Genomic DNA, 19,344 nt, shown 5'->3' with positions numbered 1-19,344 from the left:
TGATTGGTCTCAAATGACTTCAATCCATATATTAATCATATACAAGTATAATGCATTAGCCTACAATTTTATATGCAGCATAAAGTTTCACAGTAGAATATAACGGGTGTATTGTATAAGACATACACTAGCCAATGATCTATATCATTATCATTATTCCTATATAAAAGACGAATATTTATCTAGTCAACTGTTAAAAGTCAATCAATAGTAAATTGGTAATCGAAAGTAATCTTAACTATAATTAAAAGTCGCCGTTAAACTGTATATAGTGAAACAAAATTATACAGCTCTGAGAAAGGAATAACTTTGCTATGATGAGCTTTCTAGTGCTGCTCCTGGTACACTTTTCATCACAAGAAAAGCAGGAGTTATTTAATTTTTTAATTTTATTTTTCCTTTGAGATTAAGATTTTACAATAAGAAAAGTTGAAATCTTTAAAAAGCAAATTAATTTTCTTTAATGAGGAACCTGGACTTCATGTCTCATACGAAAGCTAGTGGGATTGACGGCTAGGAATTTCTTGTAGCTCAAGAAGAGTACTTAAAATGTGTTTTTCTTTTATTTTCGTGAACAATTTTTTTTTTTTTTTGGTTTTTTTTTTGGTGTTTCACCGGATTAATCCTTTGAGCTAATTCGGATTTGGGGATTAGTTTTGGTAAAATGGGATATTTTGAAGTATTGCAAACACAATCATAGTGGCTAAGTTTTCACAATACACTAAGGGGGTGTTTGGTAAATGGGAATAGGGGGTGGGAATGGGAATAATAATCCCTAATCTTTGTAAACCCATGTTTGGTTGGTGGAAATTAAAAAAAAACATGGGAATGGGCTTGAGAATATTTAGATTGTATTCCCTACATTTTATTACTTGGGGGGAGGAGGTAATATTTTGGGGGGAATTCACTAAATTGTTAAAAAGACAATATTACCCCTGTTTTAATATGCAATATGATAATAAGGGCAATATTGTAGATTTAGCTTTTAATCCCTCTATTATTCCCACATACCAAACATAGGATTTAAAATTTCTCAATCTTATTTCCAAAATATGCCAAACAAAGAATTGAGATTATTTCATTAATTACCACCTATTAATTCCCATTCTCATTCCCACCCTATATTCCCCAAATTCCCAATCCCATTTGCCAAACGCCCAAATATGAAATACTTAGTAATCCGTACTTCAATACTTCACATCTCAGTACCCCATACACCACCGAAGTTGCTAAATAGTGATCATGAACGGTTTGAAATAATTTTCAATTATGATTATTTAGATTTAGATAACTCGTACTTATGTGATGCAAATTAGTTTTCATGATAAAGCAAAAAAAATAATATTTAACAGCTCGATATAGCTTATCAGTGATCCCAAATAGACCGAAATGATTTCCAATTCCATTTCTAAGATAAATCTTTTGGTAAAATATTTTGAAGTATTGCAAACACCATCATAGTGGCTTACGCGAATTCTTATATGTGGTTGGCCACACATAATAGAGGTGTAACTTCGTTAGTGTCATAGGGTTATTTGATCAGTATTTAGGGATTACTTTGTTAGCGTTACAAGGGTTACTCCGTCAATATTATAAGGGTTTACTTGGTAGTATTACAGGGGTCAATCGATCACTGTTTTAAGGGTTACTTTGTTCTTTTACAAGCAGCCAACACGATGTGGCCAACTTCACACAAAACATGCTAAGTAGTTTAATAACAACCCGAACATGCTTGGAAATAATTTCCATTTCTTCAAATTCTTATGATTTTTTTTTTAATTATTTATATGAAACACCAAAGATCAATCTTTTTGTAAAATCTAATATTTTCTCAAATTCCTATGTTTCTCAAACACCAAAAAAAAGATCAATCTTTTTCTCAAAATCTGATAATTTTGTATATGTCACACGTATATATACACATATTTGCACACCCCTTACTAAGGAATCCTCATCTTTCTCTTTCTCTCTCTAAACTCTCAATATTTTTTGCGATCTCATCTCTTTCCCGAAAACCTCACCCGAAAACCCTAGACCTTTTGATCGCAATTTCTATCTGATTTCTTTCAATTTCTGCCCTCAAACATTGATGATTTCTGAGTAACTTCTCTAATTCTTATAATCTTTCCTTTTTCTAATTCTGCTGATTTTTTCAATTTACATACATAATCCACAACACTTGAATTGAGATTTTATTCAATTTCAATTCAATTTTTGTTAGGGTTTTAGTTTCTGGATTACGCTGATTAATTTTTTGCAATTTTTGCTGGTAAATGGTTAGCGTGAAGTTCAATTCAATATGAAGCTTAAAAGAAGGAGGGCTTCTGAAGTGGTTAGTTCATACTATCTCTTTTTCTTTGATTTTTAATTTTTCTGGAAATTTAGTATGACTTTTCTTCAATTCATCGCGCTTTAGGGTTTCTTGTTTCAATAAATGTGATTTTTTTTTTTTAATTTTTGCAAGAAATTTTTTTCATGCAGTTAAATTTAGAATTGCATTATTAGCATTTCCATTGGAATTGGGAAATGATTGTATTTGATTGCTTAGGAATTTTTTTTTTGGAAATTGGGAAATGATTGTATTTTTTTTTTTTTTAGTATGCAAAAGTTTGATTCTGTTGTGCTCTTAATTATCGCCTTTCCAGACATTTGAATTGGACAGCACAAATCATTATAGATAGAGTAGAAATTTTGTGTTCAGCCTTATTTTTTTCGATTCTTGATCAATGATGGTATGGTTATTGCCTTGGCAGCATAAAAGTTGTACCTTTATTGCATGTTCTTTGGCTTGTAGCTTTTTGTTATGAAGTTTTGGAATCATAGATGCAAGAGTTGTTCAGTTTAGGGAGTTGTAAAATGTAGTATCGAACGAGGAGTGCCCTGTCAAAAAAGAATAAAAATAAAAGCATTTGTGGCATTATAAGTCTTATTGACTTAGGATGTAGCTCTACGGATTAAATGCGTTAAAATTAATATAAAAATAATGTTATGTAATGATTTACTGGGCTTTTGGTTTACATGTTGATTCTATGATGAGATGTCTAATATTTTTTGTGTTCATGCATTCCATTGATTTTGGTATCACATCTGTGTTATATGTATCAAATCATCTTGAGAAATTGGATATGAATTGAGAATTACTTGGACAACTGTAAAATGAAGGACTTATACACAATTTTTTTTTTAATTTTTTTTTCCCCTCTATACATGGAGCTTCTGATTTTCAAGCAATATTGCATTTGCATTACTCATTTGTTACAATGTCTGATGTTAGATATTCTCTTTTAGTTTTTAAATGATTTGAAGCGGAATTTTATTGTGTATCCACCTTGTGGTTTGGGAGACATGGTAGCGATGGCACACTTGATCAATCACCCTCCACAATTGAAATACTATCACGTTTATGGCTGCGAAGGAATGTTGATATGATCATTATAGTGTACTTCAGGACTAATTTTTATTTTTATTTTTGTTAATTAAGATCTTTTTAACAAAATCTTTCTCTGCATGTGTTAACTGGTGTATCGAGTTGGTGTTCATTGTGACGTTCCTATACCCTGCCACAGCTTGATCTACTTTGTATTTTGCGACTTAGTTACTTAAACAAGCAACTTATCATTACGTCTTTTAGAATATAGTGGGTCTTCTTATCAGCAGTTAGTGTTTCTTTGCCGTTGAACAAAACACTTTTTTTTCCCTTCCTATTTAGGTGTAGGTGTGGGTGTGTGTATTTGTTAGGAAGGTCAATAGTGTTATTGTTATAGCTTACAGAATGGCTTGCTAAGTTGCTAGCTAACATGTTATATACCTATGAAGATGTAACAGCAAAGGACATTAATATTTGATGGATACTTTAAGCTAGATGCCTATTTATATGATCTTGAGGGGCTTTGATCTGTGATGAGCAGATCAGAGTCCATAATAAAGAGTCAAAACTGTGGCTAGTGTGAAATCCTGTATGTCTATTTTCTGTCTCGTATTCAGATTTTATCTTGGTCCACACTTTTACACACTTTTTTTTTAGTAGGCAGTTAGGCTCTCTCACCCTGTCTACCATGTTTAGTTAAAATCTATACGTCGGTAATGCATGCATCATGTTTTGGTAGTGTTAGTAATGGTAGTTTGATTTCCATAGTAGTTGAACCTTTATTTTATTTGAATCTCTTTTATATGCTGAATATTTTATTTATTTGTGATGGTAACTTTTGCTTTCTGTGCACTATGCCAAATGCAGCCTCCGAAGATCAGATTGTTCATTAACAGTGTTACATCTACTCCCCTTGAGAATATTCAAGAGCCCCTGAAAGCTTTTGTATGGGACTTTGATAAGGTGTGTTTTTGAAGTTTTAAGTCACGGTTTATCATTCTGTTTACTGTCTTTCACTGATCTTTGCTGCTTTGTGCTTCAGGGGGATTTCCACCACTGGGTGGATCTTTTTAATCATTTTGACTCATATTTTGAGAAGCACATAAAACCTAGGAAAGATTTATGCTTTGAGGATGATTTTTTGGAGTGTGATCCTCCATTCCCTAGAGAAGCTGTTCTTCAGATACTCCGGGTTATGAGGATCATTTTGGAGAATTGCACTAATAAACATTTTCTAAGTTGTTATGAGGTAATTGTTACTCCTGCAGTTTATACTTCTGTTTAATATCTTTACATTGTTTATCAACTTATCTTAATTGTGACTTATTGATCAACTTCTTTGTTAACATAGCAGCATCTATCATCTTTGATGGCTTCTGCTGATGCTGATGTTGTTGAAGCTAGCCTGCAGACTCTAGCAACTTTTTTAAAAAAGACAGTAGGAAAGTATTCAATTAGAGATGCTTCTCTAAGTTCTAGGTTGCTTTCTTTTGCACAAGGATGGGGTTGCAAGGAAGAAGGACTTGGGCTAACTGCATGTGCGTTGGAAAATGGATGTGATACTGTTGTATATGAGTTAGGGCGTACCCTTCATTTTGAATTTTATAGAGCGGCTGAGTCATCTACAGAGTACAAAGCTACAGGAGGGCTTCAAATTATTCATGTGCCTGATGTTATTAGCCGCAAAGAAAGTGATCTTGAGCTTTTGAACATGTTAGTTAAAGAATATGGAGTTCCTTCAAACTTAAGATTTTCTTTATTCACCAGACTGCGGTTTGCGAGGGCCTTTGGGTCTCTGGCATCACGGCAGCAATATACATGCATTCGGTTGTATGCTTTTGTGGTTCTCATTCAAGCAAGCAGTGACGCTGATGATTTGACGTCCTTTTTCAACACTGAACCTGAATTCACCAACGAGTTGGTCTCATTATTAAGTTATGAGGATTTGATTCCGGAGAAAATCCGAACATTGAGTCTGCGTTCTTTAGTTGCTCTTTCTCAAGATAGATCCCGCCAGCCTACTGTTCTTGCTGCTGTGACCTCTGGCGGACAGCGTGGAATCCTTTCCAGCCTCATGCAAAAGGCAATTGACTCAGTCTCCAATGGCTCTTCAAAGTGGTCTGTTGTTTTTGCTGAGGCTCTCTTGTCACTTGTCACTATCTTAGTCTCCTCGTCATCTGGTTGTTCTGCAATGCGTGAAGCTGGATTTATACCAACTCTTCTGCCCCTTCTTAAGGATACAGATCCTCAACACCTGCATTTAGTTGGTACTGCTGTACATGTTCTTGAGGCTTTCATGGATTATAGTAATCCAGCTGCAGCGTTGTTTAGAGACTTGGGGGGCTTAGATGAAACTATTAATCGCCTAAAGGTAGAGGTATCGGTGATAGAAAATGGTTTACAGCAATCATGTGGAAATTCTGATAGTAGCAGGACGAGTACTGAGGTTATAGTGGGTAATTCAGCTATTCTAGATGATATTCAACCCCTTTACTCAGAGTCTTTGCTCGCTCATCATAGACGTCTGCTAATGAAAGCACTGCTTCGTGCTATTAATCTTGGAACTTATGCTCCTGGGAGTACTGATCGTATCTATGGTTCCGAGGAGAGCCTGTTACCCCAATGCTTGTGCATTATTTTTCGAAAAGCAAAAGATTTTGGTGGTGGGGTGTTCTCACTTGCTGCCACTGTTATGAGTGATCTGATTCATAAGGATCCTACCTGTTTTTCTGTTTTAGATGCTGCTGGCCTACCATCTGCCTTCATGGATGCTATAATGGATGGTGTAGTTTGCTCTGCAGATGCCATAACATGTATACCTCAGTGCCTTGATGCCTTATGCCTAAACAACAATGGTCTACAGGCAGTTAAAGACCGCAATGCTTTGAGTTGTTTTGTTAAAATATTTACTTCAAAGGCATATTTACGTGCCCTAGCTGGGGATGCTCCAGGGGCCTTGTCCAGCGGACTGGATGAACTTATGCGCCATGCTGCCACATTGCGTGAGCCTGGGGTTGATATTCTGATTGAGATATTGAATACAATCTTAAAACTTGGATCTGCAGATGATTCTTCACCCTCGGTTGATTCTATACCCTGCCCAGCTCCTGTTCCAATGGATACAGATTCTGATGTTAGGAGCTTGTCTTCGCCTGATGAGAGGGAATTGCAGAAGACAGGAAGTACTGATCTAATTGATCTGTCATCTGATGCTACTGTTGTCAATTTGGAGTCGTATCTTCCAGATTGTGTTAGTAATGCTTGTCGGCTTCTTGAAACCATTCTTCAGAATTCTGATGCATGTCGCCTATTCATTGATAAGAAAGGAGTTGAAGCTGTTCTGCAGATGTTTACGTTGCCATTGTTGCCTGTTTCAGTTTCAGTTGGTCAGAGTGTTTCCACTGCTTTTAAAAACTTTTCAGCACAGCATTCTACCTCTCTGGCAAAGGCTGTGTGTGCATTTCTGAAGGAGCATTTGAATACGACAATTGAAGTGATAGACTCAATCGAGGGAACTCCTATTGCTTCTCTGGAATCTGCAAAACAGACCAAAGTCACGAGATGTCTTTCTAGTTTGGAAGGCCTTTTATCCCTTTCCAATTCCTTGTTAAAAGGGACTACAACACTTGTCTCAGAGCTGGGAGCTGGTGATGCTGATGTGCTGAAAGATATCGGTAGGGTGTATAGGGAAGTGCTCTGGCAAATCTCTTTATCATGTGATACAAAGGCAGAACAGAAACAAAATGTTGAAGTAGAAACTGAAAATGCAGATGCAGCTTCTTCCACTGCAGCTGGGAGAGAAAGTGATGAAGATGCTGGCATTCCAGTGGTCAGATATATGAATCCTGTTAGTATCCGGAGTGGTTCTCAATCTCAGTGGGCTGGAGAGCGTGATTTTTTGTCAGTCTTTCGCTCTGGTGAGGGATTAAGTCGTCGTAATCGACATGGTTTGACACGTATTAGAGGTGGGAGGACTGGCAGGCATTTAGATTCTTTTAACATGGATTCAGACGTTTCTGCAAATGTGCAGGAGCCATCCTCCTCACTGGAACACAAAAAGAAAAGCCCTGATGTTCTTGCATCTGATATCCTCTCTAAGCTTTCTGGTACCATGCGTTCATTCTACACCGCACTTATAAAGGGTATCAGCTCACCAAATCGACGTAGAGCTGACTCAGGAGTGGTGAGTTCTGTTGCAAAGAACGTTGGAACTGTTCTTGCCAAAATATTTCTGGAGGCCCTTAGTTTCTCTGGGTATTCTAGTCCAGCAGGACTTGAAATGTCATTGTCAGTTAAATGCCGTTATCTTGGAAAAGTTGTACATGATATGGCAGCTCTCACATTTGATAGCAGGCGTCGTATATGCCACACAGCAATGGTGAATAATTTCTATGTCAATGGTTCCTTCAAGGAACTCCTGACAACTTTTGAAGCCACCAGTCAATTGTTATGGTCACTACCGCACTCAATTCCAGTCTCTGGTGTAGACCCAGGTAAGGTAGGTGAAGGAAGCAAATTGGATCATAATTCTTGGTTGCTTGATACATTGCAGTGTTATTGTCGTCTGCTAGAGTACTTTGTGAATTCTTCCCTACTTCTCTCTCCAACCTCTCCATCCCAGGCTCAGCTGCTTGTTCAGCCAGTTGCTGTTGGTCTGTCAATCGGGTTGTTTCCTGTTCCAAGAGATCCAGAAGTGTTTGTCCGCATGCTCCAATCTCAGGTTCTTGATGTGGTACTTCCTGTGTGGAATCACCCCATGTTTCCTCATTGTAGCGCTTCTTTTATTACTTCTGTTCTTTCACTTGTTACACACATATATTCTGGAGTTGGGGACATAAAACGGAATCGCAGTGGTGTTACAGGGAGTTCTAATCAGCGTGTTGCTCCACCACCTGATGAAGCTACTATATCTACCATTGTTGAGATGGGGTTTTCAAGGGCAAGAGCAGAAGAAGCTCTGAGAAGAGTGGAGAGTAATAGCGTGGAGATGGCAATGGATTGGTTGTGCACTCATGCTGAAGATCCTGTGCACGAGGAGGATGAACTGGCACAGGCTCTTGCATTGTCATTAGGGAGTTCAGCAGAAACATCTAAGTCTGATAACAATGATAAGTCAGTTGATGTTCAGGCTGAAGAGGGACAAATGAAGGTCCCTCCTGTTGATGATATACTTGGAGCAGCAATGAAGTTGTTTCAGAGTGGAGATTCTTTGGCTTTTCCCTTGACTGATTTGCTTACAACCCTTTGCAATCGAAACAAGGGTGAAGATCGTCTTAAAATTGCATCTTATCTAATTCAGCAGCTGAAGCTTTGTTCTTCTGATTTGTCAAAGGATGCTAGTGCTGTGTCGTCTATATCACATATTTTGGCATTGCTTCTCTCTGAAGATGCAGATGCTCGAGAAATTGCTGCTCAAAATGGTATCGTCTCAGTTGCTATTGATATCTTGAAGAATTTAAGGAGTAATCAGCTCGGGAAGGATGTTTTGAGCACTAAAAGCACTAGTGCTTTGCTGCTTATATTGGATAACTTGTTACAATCCAGGCCCAAATTTTCCTCTGCAAATGCAGGGATAGCTTCGACTGATCCACTACCTGATTCATCTGAAGAGCATGCTTCTGTGGAAGCTTCAGTACCTGAGAATGAGGAAAAGTTAAAATCAGGTGCTTGCGAGGAGGAGTCTGTCTTTGCTTTTGAGAAAATATTTGGAAAATCAACCGGTCACCTTTCCATGAAAGAGTGTCATTCTGTACTTGAGATTGCATGTGATATGCTAAAACAACAGGTTCCGGCGGTAATTATGCAGGCAGTGTTACAACTATGTGCTCGGTTGACCAAAACGCATGCATTAGCCTTGCAATTTCTTGAAAGTGGAGGCATGGCTGCTCTGTTTGATTTGCCAAGAAGTTGTTTCTTTGCTGGTTATGATACTCTGGCTTCTGCAATTATCAGGCATTTGCTTGAAGACCCTCAAACTCTGCAAACTGCCATGGAATTAGAAATTCGGCAAACACTGAGTGGAGGTCGTCATGCTGGACGTATTCCTACTCGCATATTTTTGACATCGATGGCACCTGTCATCTCTAGAGATCCTGTAATATTCACAAAGGCTGCAGCAGCAGTTTGTCAGTTGGAGTCATCTGCTGGGAGGACTGTTGTTGTTTTGTCAAAGGAAAAAGAGAAGGAAAAGGAGAGGTCTAAAGTCACTGGTGCCACTGAGGGTGCATTGTCTTCCAACGAGCCTATTCGTATTCCTGAAACGAAGGTTCAGGATGGGCCAGGAAAAGGTTCAAAAGGTCATAAAAAGATTCCTGTAAATCTAGCTCAAGTAATAGACCAGCTTCTTGAAATTATCCTGCAATTCCCTAGTTCAAACAGCCAGGAAGATTGTACGAGCTACCAAGCTGCTATGGAGGTAGATGAACCTGGTACAAGTGTGAAAGGTAAATCAAAGATTGATGAGGCAACTAAGGGAGATTCTGTTGTCCTACCTGAAAGTTCAGCAGCTCTTGCTAAGGTTATATTTGTCTTGAAATTGTTGAGCGATATTCTTTTGATGTATGTTCATGCAATTAGTGTTATATTAAAACGGGATTTAGAGATTTGTCAGTTGCGGGTTTCTTCTCAGCTTGATTCTCCTGGGCAGGGTGGCATTGTTCATCATGTGTTACATAAACTTCTTCCTCTGTCTTCTGATAAATCTAGTAAGCCTGGTGATTTGAGGACAAAGTTATCTGAAAAGGCTTCATGGTTTTTGGTAGTTTTATGTGGACGTTCAAGTGAAGGGCGCAGACGTGTCATTAGTGAGCTTGTGAAGGCCTTATCATCGTACACTAATTTGGACAGCAACTCTCTTCAAAGCAGTTTGCTACCAGATAGAAAGGTTTTAGCATTTGTGGAATTGGCTTATTCTGTCTTGTCAAAGAATGCCTCCTCAAGTAGCTTATCTGTCTCTGGCTATTCACCAGACATAGCACGAGGCTTGATAGATGGAGGAATTGTGCCTTGTTTGTCCAGCATTCTTCAAGCTATTGATTTGGACCATCCAGATGCTTCAAAAATTGCAAATCTCATTCTTAAGGCTTTGGAAAGCTTAACTCGGGCGGCTAATGCAAGTGAGCAATCATATAAATCTGATGTCCAGAACAAAAAGAAGTCTAATGGTTCACAAGGAAGATCTGATGATCGGACGACAAATGCAGTAGACAATGATAATACACAGCACAATGACAACCGAATCAATGAGCAGGAAGCCGGGAATGCACAGGTTGATGGAGCCAGCCCTCATGAAGGTGCTGGTATCACAGAAAGTACTCATGGTACTGATGTGGTTAGATCAGATAATCAAGATGTGAGGGCTGAGGGAGAAGGAATACAAGTTACAAATGCAACTGTGGAGCTTGCTATGGATTTTCCAGGTGATGAGATGGAAGAAGGTGATCTAATTCATAACAGCAATCATATTGGTATGGATTTCCATATTGAACATCGAGCTGATGAGGGTGTTGGTGATGAAGATGATGACATGGGGGGTGAAGGCGAGGAGGATGAAGAAGATGATGATGGTGAGGACGAAGATGAGGATATTGCTGAAGATGGTACTGCTCTGATGTCTCTCGCAGATACTGATGTTGATGATCATGAAGATGCAGGATTTGGAGATGATTACAATGATGAGATGATTGATGATGAGGAGGATGATTATCATGAGAATCGAGTTATAGAGGTAAGGTGGAGAGAGGCCTTGGGTGGATTTCATCATCTTCAGGTTGCCCAATCTGGAAGTGGCCTCATAGATGTTCCTTCAGAGCCCTTTGAAGGGGTGAATGTGGATGACCTATTTGGGCTTCGAAGAACCTTAGGTTTTGATAGACGTCGACAGACTAGTAGATCCTTTGATCGAAATAATACAGATGGTGGTCTCCAGCATCCTCTGCTCTCGAGGCCACCTCAATCAGGTGATGCTTCATTGTGGTCATCAGCTGGCAACGTATCTAGGGATTCAGAAACCTTGTCAGGAGCGGGCGTTGATGTATCTCAATTTTACATGTTTGATACTCCTCCTTTCCTATATGATTTTGGACCGGGTAGTGTAATTGGTGACCGTTCAGGTGGAACTGCACCACCACCGTTGACTGATTACTCAGTTGGTATGGACTCATCGCAAATAGTTGGGCGAAGAGGACCTGGTGATGGTCGATGGGCTGATGATGGTCAGCCACAAGTAGGGAATCAAGCATCTGCCATTGCACAAGCCGTAGAAGAAGTTTTTGTTTCTGTTTTACATGGTGCATCTACGACTGAGACTCCAGTTGGAACACAGTCACAGAATACGAGTCAACCGGAACAACAGTTGCATGCTGGACAAAACTGTGATAGTAATTTGGAAATGGAGGGAAATCCCTCGTGTGATGTCCGTGGGCAAGGTGAGGTGCAGCTAGAAAATGGTGAAACTGAACCTCAGCAAACAAATTCACAGGGCATTGTTTCTAATCAAGATAGTATCAATGCACAGGCTGTGACAGAGGTAGCAGCAGTCCATGAAAGTGAACCCTTGTCAAGTAATATAGCACATCATAGCATGGAATCTGAGGATGGCAACGACCCTTCTGATGACTTGATGAGAATAGAACAAGAGCCTTTGCCATCAGCATACCCTGTAAGCGATCCGCAGCATGGAGCAGATATTGGTGACCTAGATAATCTACGTGATGATCAAATGGAGGTTCGCGTGGCTGATGTATCTTCAGGAACTGATAGCCAGCTTAATAATGATGTGAATAATCCTGATCTGGCAATGTTAAATCAATCTGAACATCCTTCTGTCTGTGCTAACCCTGATATTGAGATGGCTGGGGCAAATGAGGAGCCTGTTCAAATCAATCAACTCCTGCCTGCTGAGAGTAATGAGCCAGTAGCTGATCAGAATGCTCCTGTTAATGGAAATTCAATGGAATCTGACCATGTTGAAGCTAATGCTGAGCCCTCTGGGCCCAATGCAATTGATCCAACCTTCTTGGAAGCACTTCCTGAAGACTTGCGGGCTGAAGTATTAGCTTCTCAGCAATCACAGCCAACTCAACCGCCTACATATACTCCACCTTCAATGGAAGACATTGATCCCGAGTTTCTTGCTGCACTGCCTCCCGAGATTCAAGCTGAAGTTTTGGCCCAGCAACGGGTACAAAGGCTGGCTCAGCAGAGTGAAGGACAGCCAGTTGACATGGATAACGCTTCTATAATAGCTACTCTTCCAGCTGATTTGCGAGAGGAGGTTTGATTCTGAACTTCATGCAGAACATTTATTGGGTAATATTATGATTTTATTTATGTGTATATGTTTCATTTGTGATATAGGTACTCTTGACATCATCTGAAGCAGTTTTATCAGCTTTGCCTTCTCCATTACTCGCTGAAGCTCAAATGCTTAGGGATAGAGCAATGAGTCATTATCAGGCTCGCAGCCTTTTTGGAAGCAGCCATAGACTACCTAATCGCAGGAATGGTTTGGGCTTTGATCGACAGTCTGTCATGGACCGTGGTGTTGGAGTGACCATTGGACGCAGAACAGGTGCTGCCCTTCCAGATGTCTTGAAAGTGAAAGAAGTTGAAGGTGAGCCGCTTCTGGATGGAAATGCGCTGAAGGCACTGATAAGGCTCTTACGCTTGGCACAGGTAATACGATAGGCTGTTTGAATTTAGTGTGTGATCTTGTGTGATTGTTGGTGTAGAAGTTTCTTCATTCAAATAATAATTCAGAATTGCGTTTTGCTGTGAATCTATGCATTATCCTCTATTGTAACCGCAGCACAAAATCGACCCTGTCTTGGTTAATATTACATTGCTAAAAGATGTAATTATTTTTTCCCCCTATAATCTGATTCATTTTTGTTCTTCATGGTAGCCTCTTGGTAAAGGCCTTTTGCAGAGGCTTCTGTTAAACCTGTGTGCTCATAGTGTCACTAGAGCAACCTTAATTTATCTTCTGCTCGAGATGATCAAGCCTGAGGCTGAAGGTGTAGCTGGAAATCTTTCAATGATTAATCCCCAGAGGCTCTATGGTTGCTCCCCAAATATGGTCCATGGTCAATCTCAGTTGTTAGAGGGTATGCACTTTCCCAGCATGGTGTTGTGCTTTGCATAATTAATGTTCTTCTGACAAAACTATTTCACAGGTCTTCCACCCTTGGTTTTGCGTCGTGTTCTTGAGATATTGAATTATTTGGCTACCAATCATTCTTCTGTAGCAAACACATTGTTCTATTTTGAGCCATCGCTTTTGCCTGATTCCTCCCAGAAGATTGCAGAAGCCAAAAAGGGAAAGGGAAAAGAAAAAGTAGGGGAACCTGGAGCATCTTCTAACTCTGTTCAGGAATATGAGGAAGGGTGTACTCCTTTAATATTGTTGCTGAAGCTTTTGAATCGTCCCCTTTTCCGGCGTAGCATTGCTCATGTTGAGCAGGTAGGTCTGATGAATTTTGCTACAGTTATGCTAGCATTACTTCATAATGAGATTGCATAATCTTTTGTATATTTATTCTTGTAAAACAGGTTATGGGTTTGCTTCAAGTTGTGGTCTATACTGCAGCTTCAAGATTAGAGAGCCCGACTCCCCCTGAGCAGGTCATGGATGCTTCTCAGAATTTGACTGATAAAGCTTCTGATGAGGTAGAAAAAGATGTTACCGTGGTGGAAACAGAGACTAGCCAACAGAATGAAGTTGAAAATGGGGAAACCTCTATATCTGATAAGAAGACAGGGGGTCTTAATGTCTATGATATCTTCACGCAGCTGCCAAGATCTGATTTGCGTAATCTTTCCCGTCTTCTTGGCTATGAGGGGTATAATTAATGCTTTTTTGATTTACTTATGTGGTTATGTATAATTTGCTTCATGTCATTATGTCTACAAAATTGGTTCTATGCTTATCAACATGCTATATAGAGCCAACTTATAGGGTTTTTTTCCCACCCCCCTGTTCCTATACTTTCCATCACTTTTATCTGGAGCCATACTGCTCTATTATGCAGCATATTCTCTGGCTAACATTCTTGACTGATTTACGTATTCTACTTATACTGTAGGCTCTCAGACAAAGTGTACATGCTTGCTGGTGAGGTGCTAAAGAAGTTGGCTTCTGTGATTGCCTCTCACCGTAAATTTTTTACGCAAGAGCTTTCAGATCTTGCTCAGGATTTGAGCAGTGCTGCTGTGTCTGAGCTTAACACTCTGAAGAATACACGGATGATGGGTCTTGGTGCTGGTTCTATGGCTGGTGCTGCCATGCTTCGAGTACTGCAAGCACTTAGCTCATTAATATCACAAGGTGTTGATGGCTCTAGTTGTCAAGGGAGTTGTGAGGAAGAAGAGCAAGCCATATTGCTGAAGTTGAATTCTGCTCTGGAGCCGTTGTGGCAGGAGCTTAGCAACTGTATTAGCGCAACTGAGTTAGATCTAGGACAAAGCACTTTATCACCAGTTGTGGCTTCTATGAATTCCGAGGATGGTGTTGGATCCACTCTCTCATCCCCTCCCCTTCCTCCTGGGACACAAAGGCTGTTGCCTTTCATCGAGTCTTTCTTTGTTCTGTGTGAAAAGTTGCAGTCAAGCAGTTCTTTCGTTCAGCAAGATCAAAACAATGTCACTGCTCAAGAAGTAAAAGAATCAGCTGACGCTTCTTCCTCGACACCGTTGAAGTGTGGTGCTGATTCTCAGAGAAGATTTGACAGCGCAGTCATATTTTCAAGGTTTGCTGACAAGCATCGACGACTTTTGAATGCATTTATCAGGCAAAATCCAGGGTTGTTGGAAAAATCACTCTCTATGATGCTGAAAGCTCCTCGTCTCATCGATTTTGATAACAAGAGGGCATACTTTCGTTCTAGAATCAGACATCAGCATGAGCAACACCTTGCTGGGCCACTCAGAATCAGTGTTCGTCGGGCGTATGTTCTTGAAGACTCATATAATCAGCTGCGAATGAGGTCAAATCAGGATCTGAAGGGGCGTTTGAACGTGCAGTTTCAAGGTGAAGAGGGAATTGATGCTGGTGGTCTTACACGAGAGTGGTACCAGTTGTTGTCAAGGGTTATCTTTGATAAGGGAGCGCTACTTTTCACCACAGTTGGGAATAATGCAACCTTCCAGCCAAATCCTAATTCTGTCTACCAGACTGAACATCTATCTTACTTCAAATTTGTTGGTCGTGTGGTAATTTTTCTTGAACACCCTAGTTTATATTGATTCTTTAATTTTCCAGGAAACTATGGGGAAGAACTGGAATGTATTTCATGTCTTATGTTGGTTCATCCCTTTTTTAACATCTCTTGAGAAATGTATAGGTTGCCAAGGCCTTGTACGATGGGCAACTTTTAGATGTGTATTTCACCCGTTCCTTCTACAAGCATATTTTGGGCGTGAAGGTGACCTATCATGATATTGAGGCAGTCGATCCAGATTACTATAAAAATTTGAAGTGGTTGCTGGAGGTTAGTATTTTATAATGTGTTCTGCCTTGCTTTTACTCAATCGTCGTTATGGTTATTTTGTATGATTGGGCTTTGTGTTTCTCACTTCATCTGTTGGCTTTGCAGAATGATGTTAATGATATTTTAGACCTTACTTTTAGCATGGACGCAGATGAGGAGAAACTTATTCTGTATGAGAAAACACAGGTACAGACTTTTGTTTTCTATTATGCTCCCAGTATAATTGATCTTAGGAATTTTAATTTTTCCTCTTTTGCTGTATTGATGAAGTACAAACCTATACTCCAATACTTGGCTACTTGATTCGAAATATAATTTGATGTGCTTGAACTAATTCTTTTACTTAATCAATCTTTTTCTGTTGGCTGTTAAAGGTCACTGATTATGAGCTTAAGCCCGGAGGTAGAAATATAAGAGTTACAGAGGAAACAAAGCACGAATATGTTGATCTTGTTGCTGACCATATTTTGACGAATGCTATCCGTCCTCAAATCAATTCCTTCCTTGAAGGTTTTAATGAATTGGTGCCTCGGGAGTTGATTTCTATTTTCAATGATAAAGAGCTTGAACTCCTTATAAGTGGACTTCCAGAAATTGACTGTGAGTGAGCTTTATCATGTATTCACTGTTACTCCAATTGTAGCATTTTTTCCACTATTGGATACTTATATGTTCGTATGTGTTTCAGTGGATGATTTGAAGGTCAACACAGAGTATACTGGCTACACAGTTGCTTCCAATGTCATTCAGTGGTTCTGGGAGGTTGCGAGTAGTTTCAGCAAGGAAGACATGGCGAGGCTTCTACAATTTGTTACTGGAACGTCAAAGGTACATGATTTAAATTTAGCCAACATACTTTTCCTCTCATCAATTTATTGTCCATTTTGGGTTCACAATTGAGTTCCACTTTTCTTGTAATACTTGTGTCATGAGTTAGTGCTGTTTGCTCCTATATTTATATGGATTAAATACGAGTGCTGTTAGCCTATCTTATCTATTTCTTTTTATTCTTTACATATTCTGTTTGGGCTAACACACACCCCCCCCCCCCCCTCTTTTTTTTTTTTTTTATTTTTTTTTTATGTTCCTTGAATATAATACTTAATATTCCTACTTTGTCTCTATTTTTTCCAAAAAAAATTAAAATTGTGCCTGTCATCAACTTTATATTCGTCCAATATTATTTTTGCATTTCCCAAGGTCCTCAATTGATTGAACAATCATAAAAATAGAATGTACTCCATATTATTTATAAATTAAAACATGAAATTCATTTAAAGGTCCCATTTTAATAATTCTTTAATCACCGTGCATGATTAAATGTAAAGAATAAAAAGGAACGGAAGGAGTAGATCTTATTGGCGCGAAATCTTTCCTTCTATCTCCTTTTAATTGTCTTAATGAAAGCTTTACTTTGATAAAATTGGTAGGTTAATTTCAGCATGCAGTTTTTAGCATTACACTGCTAAAATCTCGTGCTTTGGTCTTCATGTGCTGTAGAACAGGATTTGACTCTTTTTGAAAAAAGATTGAAAATACCCTGATTTGGTGTTGATTCTTAAGTCCCCGGTTTCTGTGGCTGTAGGTACCGTTGGAGGGTTTCAAAGCATTGCAAGGTATCTCTGGCCCTCAAAAATTTCAGATACACAAAGCATATGGAGCTCCTGAGCGGCTTCCATCTGCCCATACATGGTGAGGATATAGACAAGTCTTTGTCATATTAGGCAAACAAATAGACTTGTTATCAACTGTCATTGATTGGTTTGTTGTGCTTTTTAGTTTCAATCAGTTGGACCTTCCTGAATATTCTACAAAGGAGCAGCTTCGAGAAAGATTGCTGCTTGCTATTCATGAAGCTAGTGAAGGCTTTGGCTTTGGCTGATCCTGTTTATTCCATCATATAGCCTGAAAGAAGCGCCTTCAAGTTCCCATCTAATATTTTTGTACATGTGAGTCTACATGAATTCCATCTTTATATTAAAACTGCTAGTTTTTTGTGCTGCTTATTTTATCATTTTGCTTGTCACTCTATTTATTGCTATTAGCTATTATTCTAAGCTATATTAGAACTGTTAGTTTTTCTTTTGCTGATAGTTTCAAACCACCATTTTAGAAAATTTTGTTATGTTCTATACTCTAAATTAATTGAAAATTTGTGCCTGACTTGTATTCACATTAGCTGCATGGTATTGATGGTATGGACTTTTATGTAATCAGATGAAAGTGCTCGTAAAATATGTGCTGTCTTAGCTGTTACTTTACCAAATACTTAGAATTCCAAGTCATGAATAAAGGCTTTGGCATGGCCTAGGTGTGTGTGCCATCTTTTCAAACAAAATATTATTGCAATTTATGTAAACTGAGAATTGGAGTGTTTTGCTCAATCATCTGAAGAAAAGCTTTTATTTATGATATTGGATGCAGATTTACCAGTAAAGTTCTTGAAAGTAGAGGCTCGTAATCTGAAAGGCTGAATGGTTGATGATGGTTGGTGTTAGAAGTTTACTTTGGCTTTATCAGCTGACATATGTCTGGAGTTGTAGCCTTGCCGAGCTGTGGGGTGAACTTCACCTTTTTGTCCTTGGGTACTTTGAAATGGGAAGGTCATATTTCAGGGATACATAAGAATTTCGCTTCAGCTCTATTAAGCTGACGCCTTTCTGGAGTTGTAGCCTTGCTGAGCTGTGGGATTGATCATCACCTTTTTGTCCTCAGATACTTGGAACTTGGAAGGCCATGAATATACATAACTAGCTTTTTTTGATTTTTTTTTTTTCTTTTTTCGGATAGATGTTCATAATTTTTAAGGGGTTAATTTTGTCTATAGTAGGCAATTAGGCAGATTTTTTTTTACCCCGCCAGTAATATTGTTTAGAAAATAGTGTATATGGCCAATTGGCTATTGGGTTTCAAATAAATTTCTCTGGGCTGTAGAATGGGCTCTTGAATAATATATAGTATAAATTATGCATATATAATTTGCAGTTCATTTGAAGTATGCACTTATCTCCTTATTTGTTTTATCTTAAGATTGTACTGTATTACAGGCTTCAATTCAAAGTAAATTTAGAGAAGGCTTCTGGGGAAATTAATCAAGCAAAAAATGATGAATAAAACAAATTTGCTCCAGCCCACGAATAACGCTATCCTGAGGCCAACACCTCTGCTAAACATTATTTTAAATAATTTGTATCAGCAGCTATATAAATCAAGAATTAAAGTAAAAATAAAGCGACTAAAAGCTACAACGATTAAATAATTACATATACTATCTCCGGTAACATTTAGTTGCAACTTTTGGGTATTATTTGAGAGACATAAAACATTCCAAAGTTGCAATTAAATGTTAACGGAGGTAGTAAAAAGTTTGAAGAAATGTCAGCCAGAGATCGAAAATTGCCACCAAAAGAGGTGAAAGTCTGGCCTTACATAGACTAAAGATGGATAAAGAAACTAGCTTTAAATAATAGTCATGTATCAGATGAAGAA

The 19,344-nt window shown here is 38.8% G+C and overlaps 1 protein-coding gene across 2 annotated transcripts; it reads left to right on the top strand.

The window, feature by feature from the left end:
• The first annotated feature begins 1,962 nt into the window (after positions 1-1,962).
• On the top strand, positions 1,963-18,853 carry LOC145604498 (E3 ubiquitin-protein ligase UPL1-like). Of its 2 annotated transcripts, none has more exons than XM_081660382.1 (17): positions 1,963-2,100; positions 2,282-2,332; positions 4,235-4,330; positions 4,410-4,616; positions 4,722-12,641; positions 12,725-13,042; positions 13,272-13,473; positions 13,543-13,829; positions 13,919-14,208; positions 14,452-15,577; positions 15,709-15,855; positions 15,961-16,041; positions 16,230-16,455; positions 16,544-16,683; positions 17,441-17,547; positions 17,635-17,804; positions 18,280-18,853. In XM_081660382.1, exons 2-16 carry the CDS (start codon positions 2,300-2,302, stop codon positions 17,735-17,737), a joined length of 11,283 nt encoding a protein of 3,760 aa, XP_081516508.1. In that variant the 5' UTR covers positions 1,963-2,100; positions 2,282-2,299; the 3' UTR covers positions 17,738-17,804; positions 18,280-18,853. The 2 variants fall into 2 exon arrangements, with proteins under 2 accessions (XP_081516508.1, XP_081516507.1); XM_081660381.1 differs by having other exon boundaries at positions 4,719-12,641.
• Positions 18,854-19,344: the final 491 nt, after the last annotated feature.

The sequence above is a fragment of the Chenopodium album genome, chromosome 22 (genome assembly GCF_948465745.1).
Source record: "Chenopodium album chromosome 22, dcCheAlbu1.1, whole genome shotgun sequence".
Lineage (NCBI taxonomy): Eukaryota > Viridiplantae > Streptophyta > Magnoliopsida > Caryophyllales > Amaranthaceae > Chenopodium > Chenopodium album.
The sequence above is the reverse complement of the archived record's forward strand: the minus strand, read 5'-3'. Positions and strand labels throughout refer to the sequence as shown.